Consider the following 18,430-nt stretch of genomic DNA (forward strand, 5'->3'; position numbering starts at 1 on the left):
TCACAGGAGTGAGTTCTGCAGGAGTCAGAGGACAGCCCTGCTGGCATTTCAGGGCAGCCATCCTCCATGTACCCCACCCGTCATCTGGGGCGAACCCTGCCCAGCGTCCCCACGTCCCCACGCGGCTGCTTCCCAGTGGCCTCGTGATCTTAGCTCAGATAAGAACTGATTGAGCTTCTAGGCTGACAGCCGAATCCCTGACCTTCAGGGAGCTCCCAGTTGGGGACACAGTCTTCCTAGGACCAAAGCAACAAATGACAAAATTACACAGGCATCTGGGGCTCTTGGATTTCCAGCTGGCAATGGCCAGTTTCTAGGCTGCTGGTCTAGAAACATCCTCAGAGGTCAGTGGGTTTAGTCAAGTCAACCAGGAAGAAGAAGTTTCTAGTTCTCTCTGAAACATTCCTCCTGCCCTTTCTCTGAGAGGGTGTGATCCTCAGGGCTCCCGGGGGGCTGGGCCTGCTCCGGCACCCCACTCCCACCCTCCACCAGGAGGGAGAAAGCGAGAGTGGGAGAGAATGCTCCCTTCACTTCTCCCCTCCCCCACCTAGCTCTCCTGGGACGGGACCTACGGGCTCTGTACCACAGAAGTACAGGGTCCAAGGAATCCGCCTCAGCATCTCAGGCCTCAGCACTGCCATGATTTCGCCTGACTCCTGGGTGTTCCTGCAGGAGCTGGTCTTCGCTGGCAGAGTGGGCCTCCCATCTAGTCCTCCTCCACCTCCCCGAGCTCGTAATTTGTTACTAACTCTGGAACTGACTGAAATTACAGAGGACCATGTTGTTTTTTCCCAGGCATCTCTTACGGTCCCCGAGGGGAGGGGAGCGGAGAGCACCTGATACACAAATGTGCTGTGAAGCCCTGCGGATCTGCCGGATTTGCCGCTCTGGCAGGGGAAGGAAATTAGTGTAATAAGCTGCTGTCACCTCACCCGAAAGCCTCCAACGCAGACCTTCGCAGGAGCTCCTGGGTCCCGTCCTCCGCTCTCCCCTGCCTGGCCGCCTCGGTCCTCACGTCCCCCTGCAGGACAGTGGCCTCCTTCCCACCTGGTCCTGTGACATCATTGATGGGGATCATCAGTGTCCTCCACACCTGGGAGGAGGAGGAGGCGGCCACAGGCACAAAGAAGCTGTTCCTGGCCTCTCCCGAAGCAATTACCTTGACTGGTAGGAGAAGCAGGTGGGAGTCAATTTTCATTCTCCTAGAATTACTGGAAGAGAGGGGGTTATTTGGAAGTTTCTGAGAGGTGAAAGGCATTCATTGGCCTTCAAATAAAAGGATCAATAGGTATCCGGCCTTTCCTTTTCCTCTCCTGAGAACCAAGGGCTAAAACCCGTAAGGGACTACCCCATAGCAGCAGCGGCACTGGGGCAGAAAACAGACCTAGGCTGTGGCTGGGGCGATGAAAGGAGCTGGTTCTAATCCTCCTCTACCTGCCCCAACTGGCTAACAACGTGGCCCAACACAATCTGGCCTCTGGCTTCCTCTCTGGCTTCTAGTGCAAAGAACATAATTCACTCATGTGGCAGATGTGATCTAGTGTTCATTGAACTGAGTGGGTTAGGTTTTCTTGCTAACTTGCTGTGTGACCTCTGACAAGACACCTAACCTCTCTGGGCTCCAAGTTTATTTGTATATGAAAGGAGAACACTGAGATGAGTGTGCCATTCCTGGGAGGCTGGGGAGTTTTATAACTGTGACCCAAACACACTTTCTGCCATGTCCACCAGGCAGCGTGATGTGCTGTCTGCAAGGAAAGTTTTATATCCAAAGGGATAATCATGATTTTTCACAACTGTTATCTTTGTGATTTAAAACCGAGACACATCGATTGGTTGCCTCCCGTGTGACCCCTACCGGGGCTGGGGATTGAATCTCCAACCCAGGCACTTGCCCTTGACCGGAATCGAACCTGCAACCCTTCAGTCCATGGGCCAATGCTCTAATCACTGCGAAAACCAGCCAGGGCCCAATATCTTTTTTCCTTTCTTTAAAATGTGCTATCCACCCCCTCTTCCCCCTGCCTCCGGAGATACGGTGGGATGTGGTGGTGAAGAACTTGAGCTCAGGAGCCTGACTACTTAGCTGTGAATCCTGGCTTGGCCACCTACCAGCTGTGTGACCTTAAGCATGGTCCTTAACCTCTCTGCCTCAGTTTTCTCATCTATAAAGTGGGGGGAAGTGATATATCCCAAAGTTGTGACCTGAAGGGCTGGCTGTGCATAGTAAATGCATACTGGTAAGTGCTGGGTGTTATAACTGGAATCACAGAATGCCTTCAACTGCTTCTCAGGGAAGGTGAGCTCTTTGTGTTTATCATGTTGGGTCCTGAATCTTTGCTAGATGATCGATTAGAAACATACACTATCTGAAATCCTGAGGACCACCCACAGGATGGTGTTTAAGGTATGCTTCCAGCTAGAGTGTTGGGGATGTGATGTATGTTCCTGGTTAATAGAATATTCTGGTTAACCCGTTGCTTTTAGTTTCATTCCCTTTGCAGTCGGAAATTTATTTGAAATGCACAGACCCCTTCCCTTGCTTTAGTCAGCAGGGTGATTAATATTCCTTCCTGTGAAGGCCTCAAGATATTATTGGAAAGAGCTAGGCTAGGCTATGGGAAGTCTGCAACTGCCTGCACCCCTGACTTCTGCATTTTCCAGTGGGGTTCATGGCACCTGGAGGAATTGAGGGTACCCCAGAGTGTGCATCATCCTTACCAGGGATCCTCTGACCCCAGGAAGCCCACTTCCGGGACAAGAAGTCCCCTTATTCCAGACCACTGGAGGGGAGGCCCAGGAGATGGCTGGCCTTAGGGTGCTGAGCCTGGGACTTCACCCCAAGAAATGGGATGTTTTATTTATTTGCATTTATCTTTAGACAGAGTGGGAGGGAGAGAGAGAGGAAGAGAGAGAGAGAAACATCGATGTGAGAGAGGCACATCGACCAGTCGCCACCCACATGACCCAACCAGGGCTGGGGACAAACTGCAACCGAGGTACGTGCCCTTAGGGGGAACCGAACTTGGACCTCTCTGGTCCATAGGCCGAGGCTCTAACTGCTGAGCCAAACTGGCCAGGGCTTTGTTTTTTATTTTTTATGTTCGTTTCTGATCTCGCTTTATCTGAATTCAAACATAAATCCATGCAAGGAGCAGTCCTGTGAGCTGAAACTGCAGGCTGGATGTGTGTGCAGAAAGCCTGCAGCGTGTGCTGTGGCATCTACGTGCGCCCGACCCTGACCAGCGTCGTCCAGAGGTCATCCTCACGTCCGGTCAGTACCGCGTGCATGTTGGATGTAGACGTTCATTCACTGGACAAGAACTTATGGAAACACAGCCAGATGTCATTCTGGGGCTGGGGAGACAGCGGTGAATGGAACAAGGTCTGTGCCCTCGTGAGACCCACTCAGTGGGGAGAGCCCGGCACTAAATGGAGAGAGAAATACGGGGTTAGGTTGTGATGATCCCTGGAGGGAGGTGCCACGGCGATGTGTGGGGACTCGGGGCTGAGGGCACTTCTGTGGGATGGTCAGGACAGGACAGATTCTGCTTAATGGGCATCTGTATTGTCCTAAGTCCTTTCTCCTCACTGGAACTACCACTACCACACATAATAATAATGCCAGCAGTTAACAGGCGCTGCGCACTTGCTGGTACCACACCCTGTTCGGAATGGTTTATAGGAATTGATTCATCTAATCTCCCCAACAGCTCCATGAGGAGGGTATTGTTACCCCCACTTTACAGGTGAGGAAATTGAGGTACAGAGAGGTGAAGGAATTAACCCTGGATTTGAGGGTTCTGGCAGATTTATGAATACTGTTGCTTTGGGGGCTACAGTATAAGTATTTGAACTGTCCCTTAAGTAGTTACACCCACTAAGCAGACTTTATTAAATTTGACCCATTTTCCAAATGCATTTGGTAATTATAGGGGTTTTTTTTGGTTAATCCTCACTTAAGGATATTTTTTTCCATTGATTTTTAGAGAGAGTGGATGGGAGGGAGGGAGATAGAGAGAGAGATCTATGTGAGAGACACATCAATTGGTTGCCTCCCACACAAACCCCAACCAGGGCCAGGATTGAACCTGCAACACTTTGGTTCGTAGGCCAAAGCTCTAACCACTGCTCCATACCAGCCAGGGTGGTAATTGTAGGTTTTATTTCATTTTACTGAGCAGGACTTCCCTGGGAATTGGAAAGCTGGTGATTCCGGGAGGTTGTGGCTTCCAGGGCTTAGAGGTAGCCCAGAGCGGAGGGACAGGCAAACTGCGGAGGCTGCACAGACCATCGGGCCCAGGTCACTGACTTTGTAGATGGAGACAGTGAGTCACCCAGAGGTGTGTGCGCACACAGACACATCACACATGCACGTGCACACACCGCACACACATACATGTGATATATTCACGCACACACATCACACACGCACACATCTCACTTTGGGTCCCCCTCCCTCCAGCCTCTCGTACATTTTGAGGAGTGTGTCAGGTTCTGTAAGAGGAACCAAGCGCGGTGTCCAACACGTTCTGGCCTATTCACCCAGGACACCGCAGCTTTGGAGGCAGCGAGCATGCCCATTTGTTACTATTTGCAAAGAAGGTGTATGCCAAACACACGCTTTGTGCAAACAAATGAAAAAGTAATAAAGTGGCTCCGTCTGCATACTCGAGCACGGTGCTTCCGTTTTAATGGAGCTTGCTAACGCGAGGCCATCCTGATGGCTTGTCAAACATGCAGCCCATGGCTAAACACGAAAGCGCGCTGTCATCGGCGGGGCACCTGCCGTGTGCGATGGGGCTGCTGGGGAGCTGGCCCAGCCCCTGGCCCGCCTGCTGTGCTAGGGGGGCCTGACACCGTGTGCACCAACATTGAAATGCCATGTCAGACGTCACCAGGTGAACCACATGAGACACATGAACAGTAATACAAGTACAGTCGTCCAGGACCCTCCACAGATACCAAAGTCCACGGATGCTCAAGTCCCTATATAAAATGGTGTAGTATTTGCATATAAACTATGCACATCCTCCCCTATACTTTAAATCATCTCTAGATTACTTGTAATATCTAATACAATATAAATATTATGTAAATTTTTCTACTGTATTGTTCAGGGATCAAGTAGTCTGCAGCTGATTGAATCTGAAGATGTTGAACCTGTGGATACGGAGGGCCGACTGTAATAATATTTAATCAGTATTTTCTATATATCGGGGTGCTGAATATCATCAGTCTGCTCCTCCAAATCCACTGTCTGTCCTCTTCCGCCATGGGGAGGCTGGGCTCTGTGGATTGCGTATTGGGCTCCTGGGACTTCCCCTGGCTGGCACTGCCTGGTGGGAGGTACCACTGGGCGAGAGGAGGGGAGGGAGTGAGGGGAGGCAGGTCTTTGGGATGCGGTGGCTGCTCAGTGCTCGTGGTGTCTGTCTCAGCCCCTCTCCTACAGCACAGTCTGTCTCCGGACTCCCATGACCGCTTCCTACCCATGCCCCTCAAGGCCCAGGGTGCTAACAGTGCCGTGTTGCCAGCCCTGGGGTCCTGCGCTATCCCTTACTGTTTCATTCAACTCTGCCCGCATCTGTGCAAACAGCCCCTCGCCTCAGTGGTTTTCTGCCAGGACCCAGATGAACACAAACAGCCTGAGCGACATCTCAGAACAACTCCCAAGTAGCCCCATTTACAGATGAGGACACTGAGGTGCAACTTGCCCAAGGCGGAGCAGGTGGCAGAATTTGAACTCAATCTGTCAGTCGAGAGAGATGTGCTCTTAATCACTGCCTTGCCTGCTGGAACGGAAGAGCGACTCTGATCCCGTTTACCTTCAGCACCTTCGAGACTGGCCCCTGTCACGCCACCACGAAACATGCCCTTGTTAACGAACATTTCTGGAGCACCCACTATGGGCCAACGCTCAACCCACTGAGCCATACTGGCCGGTCATGTTCTGTTTTATTTTTTCAATCCTCACCTGAGGATATATATATTTTTTTATCCTCACCTGAGGACATTTTTGCATTTATCTTCAGATAGAGCAGAAGGGAGAGAAGGAGGAGGAGAAAGAGAGAAACATTGATGTGAGAGAGACACATCGACTGGTTGCCACCCACACAACCTCAACCAGGACCGGGGACAAATTGCAACCGATGTACGTGCCCTTAGCGGGAACCGAACCTGGGATTCTCTGGTCCGTGGGCCGACGCTCTAACCACTGAGCCAAACCGGCCAGGGCTGGGTTTTTTTTATTGATTTTAGAGAGTAAGAGGAAGGGGGAGAGAGAGAGAGAGAGAAAGAGAGAGAGAGTTCAATGTGAAAGAGAAACATCAAATTGTTGCCTCCCCACACGCTCGACTGGGGATTGAACCCGAAACCTGGGTATGTGCCCTGATCATAGATCAAACCACCACCTTTGGGTGTACGGGAGGATGCTCCAACCCACAGAGCCACCCGACCAAGGTATGTTCTGTTTTATTATTAGTTATTGATAATCTCTTATTGTGTCTAATTTATAAATTAAACTTTATCATAGGTGCATATGTATAAGAAAAAATTTAGTGTATATAAACTGTATCCACATCGTGATGGTTTGACTTAACGACTTTACAGCTTTAAGCCTGTGCAAAAGCAGCACATGTTCAGTGGACAGCAGGCTTCACATTTTGAACTTGGATCTTTCCCCCGGGCCAGGGCTCTGCTAGTAGGATGCTGTCCTGATGCTGGACCAGCTCCCCACGGCCCGCGGCACTCCAGGGTGCTGTGCTGCGGCAGTTTGCGGCTATTGTGAGAAGTGTGTGTGTGTGTGTGTGTGTGTGTGTGTGTGTGTGTTTGTTTTTAATCCTCACCCGAAGATATTTTTTCCATGGATTTTTACAGATAGTGGAAAGGAGGGAGAGAGAGAGGAAGGGAGAGAAACATCAACGTGAGAGAGACACATCGATTGGTTGCCTCCTGACTGGGGCCGGAGATTGAACCTGCAACCCAGGTATGTGCCCTTGATCAAGAATCAAACCCGAGACCCTTCAGTGTACGGGCTGATTCTCTAACCACTGAGCCCACCGGCCAGGGCAAGGCTGCTGTGTTTTGAGCACGTTTAAGGTAGGCTAAGCTGTGATGTTCGGTAGGTTAGGGGTAGTAAAGGTGTTTTCAACTTGATGGATTTATCGGAACGGAACCCCCTGGTAAAGTGAGGAGCATCTGTGTAGAGTTTGATACTATCTTTGGTTTCAGGCGTCCACTGGGGGTTGGAACATATCGCATAGATGAGGGGGTGCTGCTGTAAATGTAACACTTATCATTCCATCCCTAGAGCACCAATGAGGCTAAAGTCTTAGTACAGGAGATTAGAGAGGTGACACCCGGGAGGAAGACACAGTCCTGCCCTCAGGGAGCCCAATCTGAGGGGACACGGCCCCGTCCTCAGGGAGCCCAGTCTGAGGGGGACACGGCCTTGTCCTCGGGGAGCCCAGTCTGAGGGGGACATGGCCTGTCCTCAGGGAGCCCAGTCTGAGGGGGACACGGCCCCATCCTCGGGGAGCCCAGTCTGAGGGGGACATGGCCCCATCCTCGGGGAGCCCAGTCTGAGCGGGACATGCCTGTCCTCGGGGAGCCCAGTCTGAGGGGACAAGAACAGTGACTATGTCTTCAGAGAGCTGGAAGTCTGTGTGAGGGAACCTCACCTTTATGTACAGTTGGCACAAGATGCCTTTTTATCAGGGCCCCTCTGGGTCACCCCTGGTTTCTGCTCATCAGCCCACTTTTCCCTACGACAGCGCCTGTGCTGTCCTGATGGTCCTGGGCCAGCCCGTCCAGGGCAGAGACCAGGGGAAGGGCTGGTGGCCTGACGCCAGCCCTGCCAAGGGGAACACCCGACAACAGACGAGTTCCCTTGGTGTCTGTTTCTCCTCCAAGAGTGGAGCAGGAAGGAAAGAAAGCGGAGACTGAAGGAGGGGAAGGCAGCAGCCAGGTCAGGCAGCCTCAGCCCAGACTGCGACTCCTGCTACGGATCCTTGGGGACACCCTCTGCCCCTCTTCTTGCCACTTGAGGCCTTCTGCCATTATCCCGACCTGCTGCACTCAATGCCTCCCACCCTCCGGGACGCCTTGAGGCACGGCTGCCTGAGTTTCTATATCCTGACCCCTCGTGCCCACAGGGATGCCAGATGGGCCAGTAGTTGATAATGACAATTGAGCATTTAACATGTGCCTGGGATTGTTTGAAATCTTTATGTGTGTTATTATTTAATCTTTACAACAGCACTGGGAGGTGGCTTCTACTATTATCGGGTTTACAGATGAGGGGACGGGCGCAGAGGGGTGTGCACCTTGTCCAAGGTTGCAGAGCGGTGAGCCCCAGAGGCGGAGCCAGGCGGTCTGGCCAGTGCCCGTGCCGGTCCACAGGGTGTGAGTCCGAGGCCTCGACGGAGGAGGTAAAGGGAAGCAGGCCTCCCTCCGTGTCCCTTTGCCTAACTGTTCGTGGGGAGGAAGGACTTCTGCTCCCCTCTCCTTCCCCTGCTGAGAGGCTGAGGGTTTGGGGGACGAGGCCCCTCTGGCTCGGTAGAGACCCAGAGCGGGGCTGGTTATGAATGAACCGCACTCTGAGGCTGGCAGCACCCGCCGAGCACGGATGGCACTCCAGGGCAGCGACAGGAGACGGTTAGCAGCTCCGGCTCCGCTACACCAGGAGGCAGGGTCAGCTCCTGCATGCTTCGTCCACCCTGCCCCGGGCAGCTTCCAGGCTGTGTACCCAACCCCACCAGAAGGGTCACCAGGCCTTCCCTGGTGCTCGGATGTGTGCATTCGCTCGCGGACTCCTCGCCGCAGTCCTGCGTGGGGAGGAAGGTTGGGTCTGGCTTCGATGTGAGCTCAGAGAGGCCGAGTCCCTTGCCTCAGTCCACACAGCCCTGCAGGGCGCGCTTGTCTGGCAGCCTGGTCCGCCGGCCTGCACGGCTGAATCTGTGCCTCCGCTTCTTCTCTGAGCCTTCAGTCTCCAGTGGACACAGGGTCCTGCCTGGGACCCCTGCCTCTATGCCTGGGGTCCTGACCCGCTTTGCCCAGCTCTGCCCCCTGCTCCTGGTCTTGCACCCCCCCGAGGGATAGGTCGTAGCCTCTTTGGATGCCTGCACCTGAGTCTGCAGGCGCCTGAGACAGAGCCTAGCACGGTGGTTCAGAGTTTGGGCCCTGGAGTGACATTCGGGTTCCACGGTGTGGTCCTGGGCAAATTACTTAGCCTCTCTGGGCCTCAGTTTTCACACCTGCCAAATGGGATGATAATCTCTGATGCGGTGACCCAGGAATCTGAATTTTAATTTTTTTTTTTTTTTATCCTCACCCGAGGACACTTTTTCATTCTTTGTTCAGATAGAGCAGGAGGGAGAGAGAGAGAGAAACATCGATGTGAAAGGGACACATCGAGTGGCTGCCACCCGCACAACCAACCAGGGCCGGGGACAAACTGCAACCGAGGTACATGCCCTTAGCGGGAACTGAACCCGGGTCTCTCCGGACCGCAGGCCAACGCTCTAACCGCTGAGCCAAACCGGCCAGGGCTTAATTTTTTTTTTATTTTTATTTTTTTTTCCATTTTTTGTTCAGGTAGAGTGGGAGGGAGAGAGAGGAACAGAGAGAGAGAGAGAAACATCGATGTGAAAGGGACACATCGAGTGGCTGCCACCCGCACAACCAACCAGGGCCGGGGACAAACTGCAACCGAGGTACATGCCCTTAGCGGGAACCGAACCCGGGTCTCTCAGGACCGCAGGCCGACGCTCTAACCGCTGAGCCAAACCGGCCAGGGCAGGAATCTGAATTTTAAAATGAGCTCCCCAGGTGGATCTGATGTCCACTGAAATCTGAAGCATCTGTGGGGGGAGGGGAAGGATAGGGTCATAGGCCTGTTAGGATGGATCAGCCCTGCTAACCGGAAGACTCTCTGACCTCTCACCCTTCACGCTGAACTCCTGCTGAGGAAAACCCGAGAAATCCGCCTTCTCCTCACTGCAGGGCCTCTGCAAGTTGTACATGACTTTCCAGTCCCCTCCTATGCGACACCCAATCCGGCCCCGAGCCTCCCTCAGGAAGCAGGCGCAGTGGGTCCCTCTGGCAGGGCTGTGTAGGGGTGGTGGGCACTCCTGAGGGTGTGTGCGCGCCTGTGTGCGACTGCGTGTCTCCGGGTCTGTGTGTGCGCACGCTCTCTCAGCCTCCCGTCTTTCTGGAGATAAAGGGGCTCGGCCTGGTGTTCCTTGTCTGGGTGGCAACAGCTCCCTCCACAGCCCAGATGAGCTCAGCCCCTGGCACCCATAGCCAGAGGCCTGCAGACCTACTTCTGGCTTTTGTGCCCTCTTGAGCTGAGACTACTTTCCCTTAATTATTTCCTGCCTGGTCTCTGGACTGGAATCTTTACTTACTGCCTAACAGGCCAGCACAGAGCCACAGGCTGAGGCAGCAGAACAGGGGCCCTGGGAGCAGAGTAGAAGGGCCATGGCATCCACTCTTGACATCTATCCGGTCCCAGCTGTGTGACTTTGGGGCAAGCGATTGGTTCATTGCTCTGAGCTTCAGCGTCATCATCTCTAAAATGGAGACAATAATAACTACGTCATGAGGTTGTTATGAAGACATGAGAAGCCCAGAGCCCACGCTCTAGTTGGGGAGACAGACTCATCATCAAATTAAAATATAGTATGGTGAGGGCTTACTCAGTGTCACACCCTGGGCTAAGCACTTTACAAGCCTCATGTAATCCCCACACCTATTCCATGCAGTGGTTTCTGATATTATACCCATTTCACAGGTGATGATACTGAAGCCCAGTTAGGTGAAGCGACTTGCCGGAGGTCACACAGCCAGTAAGTGGCAAAGCCGGATTGGACCCAGGCAGTCACCCCGAGCATCAGGGAAGACAGGGGATCGGCAAGGATGGAGGAAGCCAACTCAGGAAGCCTGTTCTAGACTCTGCTTTGGGGTGGGGGTAGGCACGCCTCCAGGAGGCCAAGGATGAGAGCAAAGGCCTTGCTGGGTCCAAGTCGTCGCCCCACCTGTGACCAGAAGTTGGCGGAAGGGTGCGGCCCGAGGCCTGATGAGGTGGGCCCTGTCTCCTGTCACCAGGATGGGCATTCCGGCTGAAGCATCCCTTTTTGCTGAGGTAATAAACCTGCCTTCTTATCCTTCTCCAGAGAGGTTGTTTTGTTACTCCTCGGTTCTCCCGTCACCATAGCGCCAATAAGCTGTGTCTTTATGGCCGACGGCAGACGCATTGAGCTGGTTAGGGACGCTCCCTTGCCTGGTGTTTGCCCGGCATCTAAGAGGAGGCCTGGGCCCCATTCTCACTCCTCCTTTGCAGAACTGAGTGGCTTCCTTCTTTTTTAATAGTTCTACTCCAGGAACCGAGTCCCCTAATCTCTTTCCAATCTTTGGTTACAACACTTCATTAATTCTATGACCATATGGTGTGTAAAAGGTCTCCAGCTTCCTGGCTGCGATTAGACTCCTCGAGGTGCTGACTAAATTGGGGGGAGTGGGCACAGATGCTTATTGAGCATCCAGCCCACTACGTGCCAGGTACACAATGGATATCGAATCCTTCCCAGTGACAGCCCTTCGAGGGGCATGACCTGGGCAGGTTACTTGGCCTCTGTGGGCCTCAGTTGCCTTATTTGTCGGTTGGGGATAATAATAGGACTCACCCCGCAGGGCTGTCATTAGGAACAAATGAGTTGGTTCAAGTAAAGTAACTTAAAATAGCCCTGGCCAGTTTGGCTCAGTGGTTGGAGCGTCGACCTGCGGTCCGGAGAGACCCGGGTTCGGTTCCCGCTAAGGGCACGTACTTCGGTTGCAGTTTGTCCCCGGCCCTGGTTGGTCGTGCGGGTGGCAGCCACTCGATGTGTCCCTTCACGTCGATGTTTCTCACTCTCTCTCCCTTCCTCTCTCTCCCTCCCATTCTATCTGTACAAAAAATGGAAAAATATCCTCGGGTGAGGATAAAAAAAAAATAAATAAATAAAAAAAAAATAAAATAAAATAAATAGGATCTCGCCCTGGCCAGTTTGGCTCAGTGGTTGGAGCGTCGACCTGCAGAGACCAAAGAGTCGTGGGTTCGATTCCAGTCAAGGGCACGTACCTTGGTTGCGGTTTGGTCCTCAGCCCTGGTCGGGTTGTGTGGGAGGCAACCAATTGATGTGTCTGTCTCAAATTGGTGTTTCTGTCTCTCACTGTCTCTCTCCCACTCTATCTGAAAATAAATAGAAGAATATCCTCGGGTGAGGATTAAAAAAAAAATCATCATAATAAAAATAAATAGGGTCTCCAAAAGCAAGCCCTAGAGCATGTTAGCTGTGATGATGGTGGTGGGAGGGGTGATGGTGGGTGAGGCTCAGGGGCCTGGCAGTACTTGCCCAGGTCACATAACCAGGATTTGGACCCAGGCCTCTCGGGCCTGTTCTGTTCCTCTACACTGTTTTGACATCTAATCCAAACCCTACATTTTACGGGCAAAACAGAGCCTGGAGAGGTGCAGCGACTCCCCCGAGAGAACACAGCAGCCAGCCAGATGTGTGGGGCAGTGCCCTGCACAGGTGACAGGCAGGTGGGTTTAGAGGCCCAGAGTAGACAGCTCACAAGGCACTTCCCCTCTCTGGGCCTCAGTTTCCTCATCTGTACGATGGGTGAGGGAGTTGGTCGGACTTGATGGGCTCTACGGCCCCTTCCAATTCTACATCTGAGTGGTGGAGGCTGGATCGAAATCCAGGGACCGTCTGTGGCGGAGGCCCAGAGCTCAGCCACGCCGGGGCAGGTCTCGGAGCTGTGCGCAGCCCACCGGCCCCTCCCGTTTGGCCCGCAGAGTGTGAATTTACACTTGCATTTGTCTACCTGGTCTGCTGTCTTGAAAGAGGCTGCTCCACTGCCCGAGGTCTCACCCCTGGTTTCCTCACACACATTCTCTGGTCTCAACCCCTCGTGGTGCAGAAAATAACAGTGATGGTTACTGTTGTTGCCACGGCTGAATTTACTGAGGTCTTCTGTGTCAGACCTGTCTAGGCCCTTTTGTGTGACTGTCGCCTTTAGCATCACCCCTGAGGGTGAGCGTCGCCGGCTCCATTTTGTGGATGAGGAACACGAGGCCCCACACCCACAGCAGGACTGAGGCCCCGACGTGGGGCATCATTTGCCCAAACTGGCAGAACAGATTCTCTTAATTCGCTGTTCTGTGCTCTCTGCACTTCTGAAACCAATACAAACTATATGGAATGCAAACTGACTGAAAAATAAAATCTAAAAGCAAACTGCCCCTCAGCCAGGGCGGCGTTATCTTGGGGGCGGGGCTCCTTCGGGCCCTTCCCCTTGAGGTTGGGGGTACAGGGAGACAAGGGGCTTGCCCCCACCTCCACACTCTCTCCGCCAGTGACCCCCACCTTAGTCTCTCCAGGGGCCCTCCATTCTGATGGCTGCAAAGGATCAAAACAGTGACTTAAAAGCGAAAACCCACAGCATTTTCTCCTAATTCCCTCGGCTCTTGAGGAAGAAGGCCCCCGTGTTCCTGGGGCTTTCAAGTTGTCAGGAACAGAAGCAGGACCCTTTCGTGGCTCTTCCTCTGAGATGAGCTCCGTGCAACGCGCTATTATTAGCTTTGCCTCCCTATCTGCCAAACAGGCTTCCCCTCGAAGAAGTAATTAAATTCGTTATTTGGTGCAAAATAAAAGCATACATCTGCATTTGCAGCCTCAGACACCATCACATTCATTCTGCAGTTTTTGCAGTTGGGAAGCCTTGTGGCTATATCACATCTAATACGGGGTTAGCCCTGGGGAGGGAGGGACGGAGGGAGGGACGGAGGGAGGGACGGAGGGAGGGACGGAGGGAGGGACGGAGGGAGGGCAGAGGGCAGGCCCTGCTGAGGTGGTTTGGTTTTGGGTTTTAAGGCTGGAAAAGGGGGCCTTGGGCTGGAAGGACTGAGGTGACTGGGTTTGCGCCAGGCAGGGCCGGGCTGTCTCTCTTGGTGGCTAGGTGGCCACTGGCCCCCAGGGGACCTGATCTTGGCCTCTGGAGGCTCTGCCTTCTCTGAGCTGAAGCCTCCTCTCTACATCTTATCTACCAGAGCCAGAAACCCGGCTTCTTTCAGCCTCCATATCGAATCTGTTTCCTAACCCTGCTGGTTTGATTTACAAAATAGTCTCAAATCCATCTGCTTGTCTTGTCGGCCGCCAGGGCTTGGTGCAGATCCGGTTGGAGTGGAGGGCAGTGGCAGGCTGGGGTTTGAATCTGGCTCCACCATTTCTTGCTCAGTGACCTTGGACTAGGGTGGCCAGATTAAGCAAATCAAAGATACAGGATGCCCATTTGAATTTCATATGCAACATTTGGGATATACTTTAAAAATTCCTTGTTTATCTGAAATTCAAATTCAGCTGCTCATTCTGTACTTTATCTGGCAACTCTACATTATTTAAATTTTTTTTCTTTATTGATTTTAGAGAGAGGAAGGGGGAGAGAGATAGAAACATTGATGAGAGAGAACATCGATTGGCCACCTCCTGCAGGCCCCCCACTGGGGATCAGGCCCACAACCTGGGCATGTGCCCTGGCCAGGAATTGAACCGGTGACCTCTTGGTGCATGGGTCGATGCTCAACCCCTGAGCCACACCGGCTGGGCTGGTAATTCTACCTTAAACAAGCTCCTTAACTTCTCAGCTTTCTTCTCTATAAAGTGGGGATAATAATAGTACCTACTGTAGAGGTGGTTCTGAGGGTTAAATGAGTTAAAAATATAAAATACTTAGAACAGGATGATAATAACCATCCAAACGAAATGCATGTGTTTGGGAGTGCTTCTCCTTGGACAGTGCCTCGCAAGGCCTTGAGATGTTCTTGGCTGTGCCCCCCTCTGCCCACGCCTGCTCAGAGCCAGCAAGGCCGCCGAGATGAAGACGGGTGGGAAGACGGAGGTTAGACCCAGGTGCACTCCAGGCAGGAGGGGGCGGGGCACCTGCACAGGTGGCCGCAGCAGTCCATAAACCTCCTTGCTGAGCCAGGAGCAGGTAGTTAGTCAGGGCAGAGCAGTTCATTCATCTGGAGGGAAGGCAGGAGGGAGGGTATGAGTCTGGGAGGGGTCTGTCAGCCTGCAGAGTCTCAGAAAGAGACACACGTGCCAAGAGCCAGTGCCCTTGACAGCTGGAAGGAAGGGAAGAGGGACTGAGCTAGAAGCCTGCTTGGAGGGATCGCAGGAGGGTGGTCATTCATTCACTCAATAAACACCTACCAGGCAACAATTAGGCATCAAATGCAACAGTTGGGCACCCGGGAGGGTAGGAGACCTTGGGTTCAGTTGGCCCCCAGCACTGTTCACTGTGCGATCTGTCTGCAGAGGATCCTGCCCAGTCAGGCCGCAGGCGGCTGCGAGGATCAGTCACATCCCCACCGCGCAGGTGGCCCAGAGCCCTAAGGTGCTGCAGCTGGCGAGAGCCCGGCTGGGGGCACGGGCGGTGGGGCTGCTGCCGCACACAGACAACCACAATCTCTCTACGACAATGAGAATGAATAAACTGTGACCACACGAACCACACAGATGAGTTGCACAAACACCACCAGGTCGGCTCAAAGAAGCAGACACAAAAGAATAGATAACGTGATTCTATTCCCGTAAAGTTCAGAACAGGCCCTACAACAGTTGATTGTGTTGACGGAGCACAGACTGTAAAGAGAAGCGGGAAGCGATCGCCTGGGAGCTCAGGGGAAGGGGAGGCGAGTGGGGAAGCGGCCCGTGGGGTTGCTGGGTGCTGGCAATGTTCTGGCCCTTGGCCGACGTGGCGGCCATCCTGGTGCTGGCTTTAAAATGATTTGTTAAATGGAACGTTTGTTTCATGCCCTTTTCTGGATGTGAGATTTATTTGGCAATTAAAAAAAAAAAAGGTATGGGAGCGATAGGAGCCAGAGAGGGTCTACCTTCTTCCAGAGAAGGGCCTCCAGGGAAAAGTTGGAAACTGACCTCTCCTTGCCCCCAAAAGTTAGAAAGGGAAGCTAGAAAGCAAGCTGGTTCATCCCTCTGGCGTGGTGGCCCTGGCTCTCTGTCCTGGGTCAGACTCATTATGATTCCTCCTCGATTCTGCCCTCAGGGTCCACTGAGGCAAAGAGAAATCCATGAACCATGAACCACGAACCACGCAGACAGCTGGGGTGAGAAAGATTGGAAGGAAGGAGTGGGGGAAAGGGAGGGACAGAGAAAGAGAGAGGGAGAAAGAGATGGGGGAGAGGAAGTTGCAGAGAGACAGAGGGACAGAGAGGATCAGGTGGGGATGAGGACCCCATGGTGTCCAGTCTAATGACAGCTTTTCACGTCTGTCCCTGCCCCCCACACCCTACAGGAGCAGAGGTCTTTATTGAAGATAGTGATCACCTGGGGGGACAGGAGGGAGAGAGAGGAAGAGAGAGAGAGAGAAACATTGATGTGAAGGGACACATTGAGTGGCTGCCACCTGCACGACCATCCAGGGCCAGGAAAAAACTGCAACCGAGGTACATGCCCTTAGCGGGAACCAAACCCGAGTCTCTCTGTACCACAGGCCGACGCTCCAACTGCTGAGCCAAACTGGCCAGGGCAAGGAACACTTTTCATTAACCCTGGACCTACTGTCTGCCCTCCCCAGAGGCTGACCTCGCCCCTGCAGCCCTTGTCTGGGGCTGTGCCAGTGGCAGGTCCGTCTGCCTATCTTCACATTAATTCCCGGCCAGTGACATTTAAGGGCGAGCTCTTCTTCATCAGGCCATAACAATTTACAAGCCGTGCTGCAGTGCATAGTTCTGGGGCCTGCTGGCGGGCATCACTCTCTATCATCCTCTTGGGTGGCCCGGTCAAGTGACACACGGCCCCTCATTAAAGCCACCCCACCCTTGCCGACAGTGATGATGCAGCTGCAGAAGCAAAACATTTTACAGCCCATTCACTTTTCATTCCCAAGTCACCCTCCCACCAGGAAAGCCGCCTCTGACAGGGCTGCTGGGAGATGTGGGAGCCTTTAAATGCCCTATTTCTGCCCTGGCCAGTTTGGCCCAGCAGTTAGAGCATCAGCCTGTGGACCAGAGAGTCCCGGGTTTGGTTCCTGCTAAGGACACGTGCCTCGGTTGCAGTTTGGTCCTGGCCCTGGTTGGGGTCGTGTGGGTGGCAGCCACTCGATGTGTCTCTCTCACATTGATGTTTCTTTCTCTCTCTTCCTCGCTTCTCTCCAGCTTTATCTGGAGATACATGCAAAAATGTCCTCGGGTGAAGATAAAAAAATAAATATAAATAAATAAATGCCGTATTTCCATCCTCTCCTGGGTGCAGATCCAGGCTTTTCCACCTCACCTAAGCCTCTCAGCCTCCCTTAGCGTCCGTTCTCCTGGCATAAAATGGCCCAAACAGTCTACATTTGAAGGGTTGTTGTGGAGAACAGAACAAATTACACTTGGTAAAAGGCCTGGCCCCGAATAGATGTCCCATAAATGCTGGCGACGGAGGCTGAGCCGGCCAGCCCTCCACTGCAGTCAGTACTCCCTTTCCATGCTGTGGGGTTTGGGGCTGGCAAGCAGCTGCCCAGGTGGGGACCTCATTTTTCAGACTCCTTTGCATCTAGGTGGGACCACATTTCTCGTCCTCGCCAACAGAGTGATGCACCACTTCCAGGCAGAAAGACTGAGAGCCGGCTGCAGTCCCAGGTGTCTGTCCCTGCCTGCTGGCTGAACGAGGAGGATCAGCGATCTTGGGGGACAGAGCTGAGAATGGACAAAATTAAAAAGGGTGACACAATGAAATACTAGTGAAAACGGGAACTGGAACATTAAGCAGTGAAATGACATAATGCCTTTGAAAACTGTTGGTCAGTGTCTTACACAGTGAAGCACATGCACCATGATGCAGCGATTCCCACTTTCACGTATGTGTCCAGAACACGTGAAAACGCGTGTCCACACAAAGGCCTGTACAAGCATGTGAGTGGCATCATTCATAGTATTTCAAAGGTAGAACCAACTCGAAGGTTGGTTATCGACTGATGAGCACATAAGCTAATTATATTTATATAATACAACACTACTCAGCACTAAAAAGAAACAACTAACTGATATACACAACATAAATGGATCTCAACACATTAGGCTAAGTGAAAACAGCCAGACACAAAAGACTACATAGTGTATAATTCATTTCTATGACCTTCTGGAACAGGCAAAATTAATCAAAGGTGATAGAAATAGACTAGCTGTTGCTTGGGGGAAATGGAGACGGAGCGTGAAGGGGAGACTCTGGGGCATGAAAATGTTCTGTGTCCTGATAAGGGTGGTGGTTACAGAGGTGTACACACTTATCAAAACTAGAGCGGACAGTAAACATGTGTATATTATTCTATGTAAATTAGACTTTAATAAAGTTGATTTAAAAAAAAAATAGAGGGGGCCCTGGCT

General features: G+C 52.6%; 1 protein-coding gene across 1 annotated transcript in view; it reads right to left on the bottom strand.

Moving 5' to 3' along the window:
* Positions 1-928: 928 nt before the first annotated feature.
* Positions 929-18,430, bottom strand: part of MDGA1 (MAM domain containing glycosylphosphatidylinositol anchor 1) — a 139,278-nt gene continuing 121,776 nt past the window's right edge. The window contains 1 exon segment of the mRNA XM_036248668.1: positions 929-1,093. Within this exon segment, the coding sequence (XP_036104561.1) occupies positions 929-1,093 (165 nt within the window).

Source organism: Molossus molossus, unplaced genomic scaffold (genome assembly GCF_014108415.1).
Source record: "Molossus molossus isolate mMolMol1 unplaced genomic scaffold, mMolMol1.p scaffold_m16_p_8, whole genome shotgun sequence".
Classification (NCBI taxonomy): domain Eukaryota; kingdom Metazoa; phylum Chordata; class Mammalia; order Chiroptera; family Molossidae; genus Molossus; species Molossus molossus.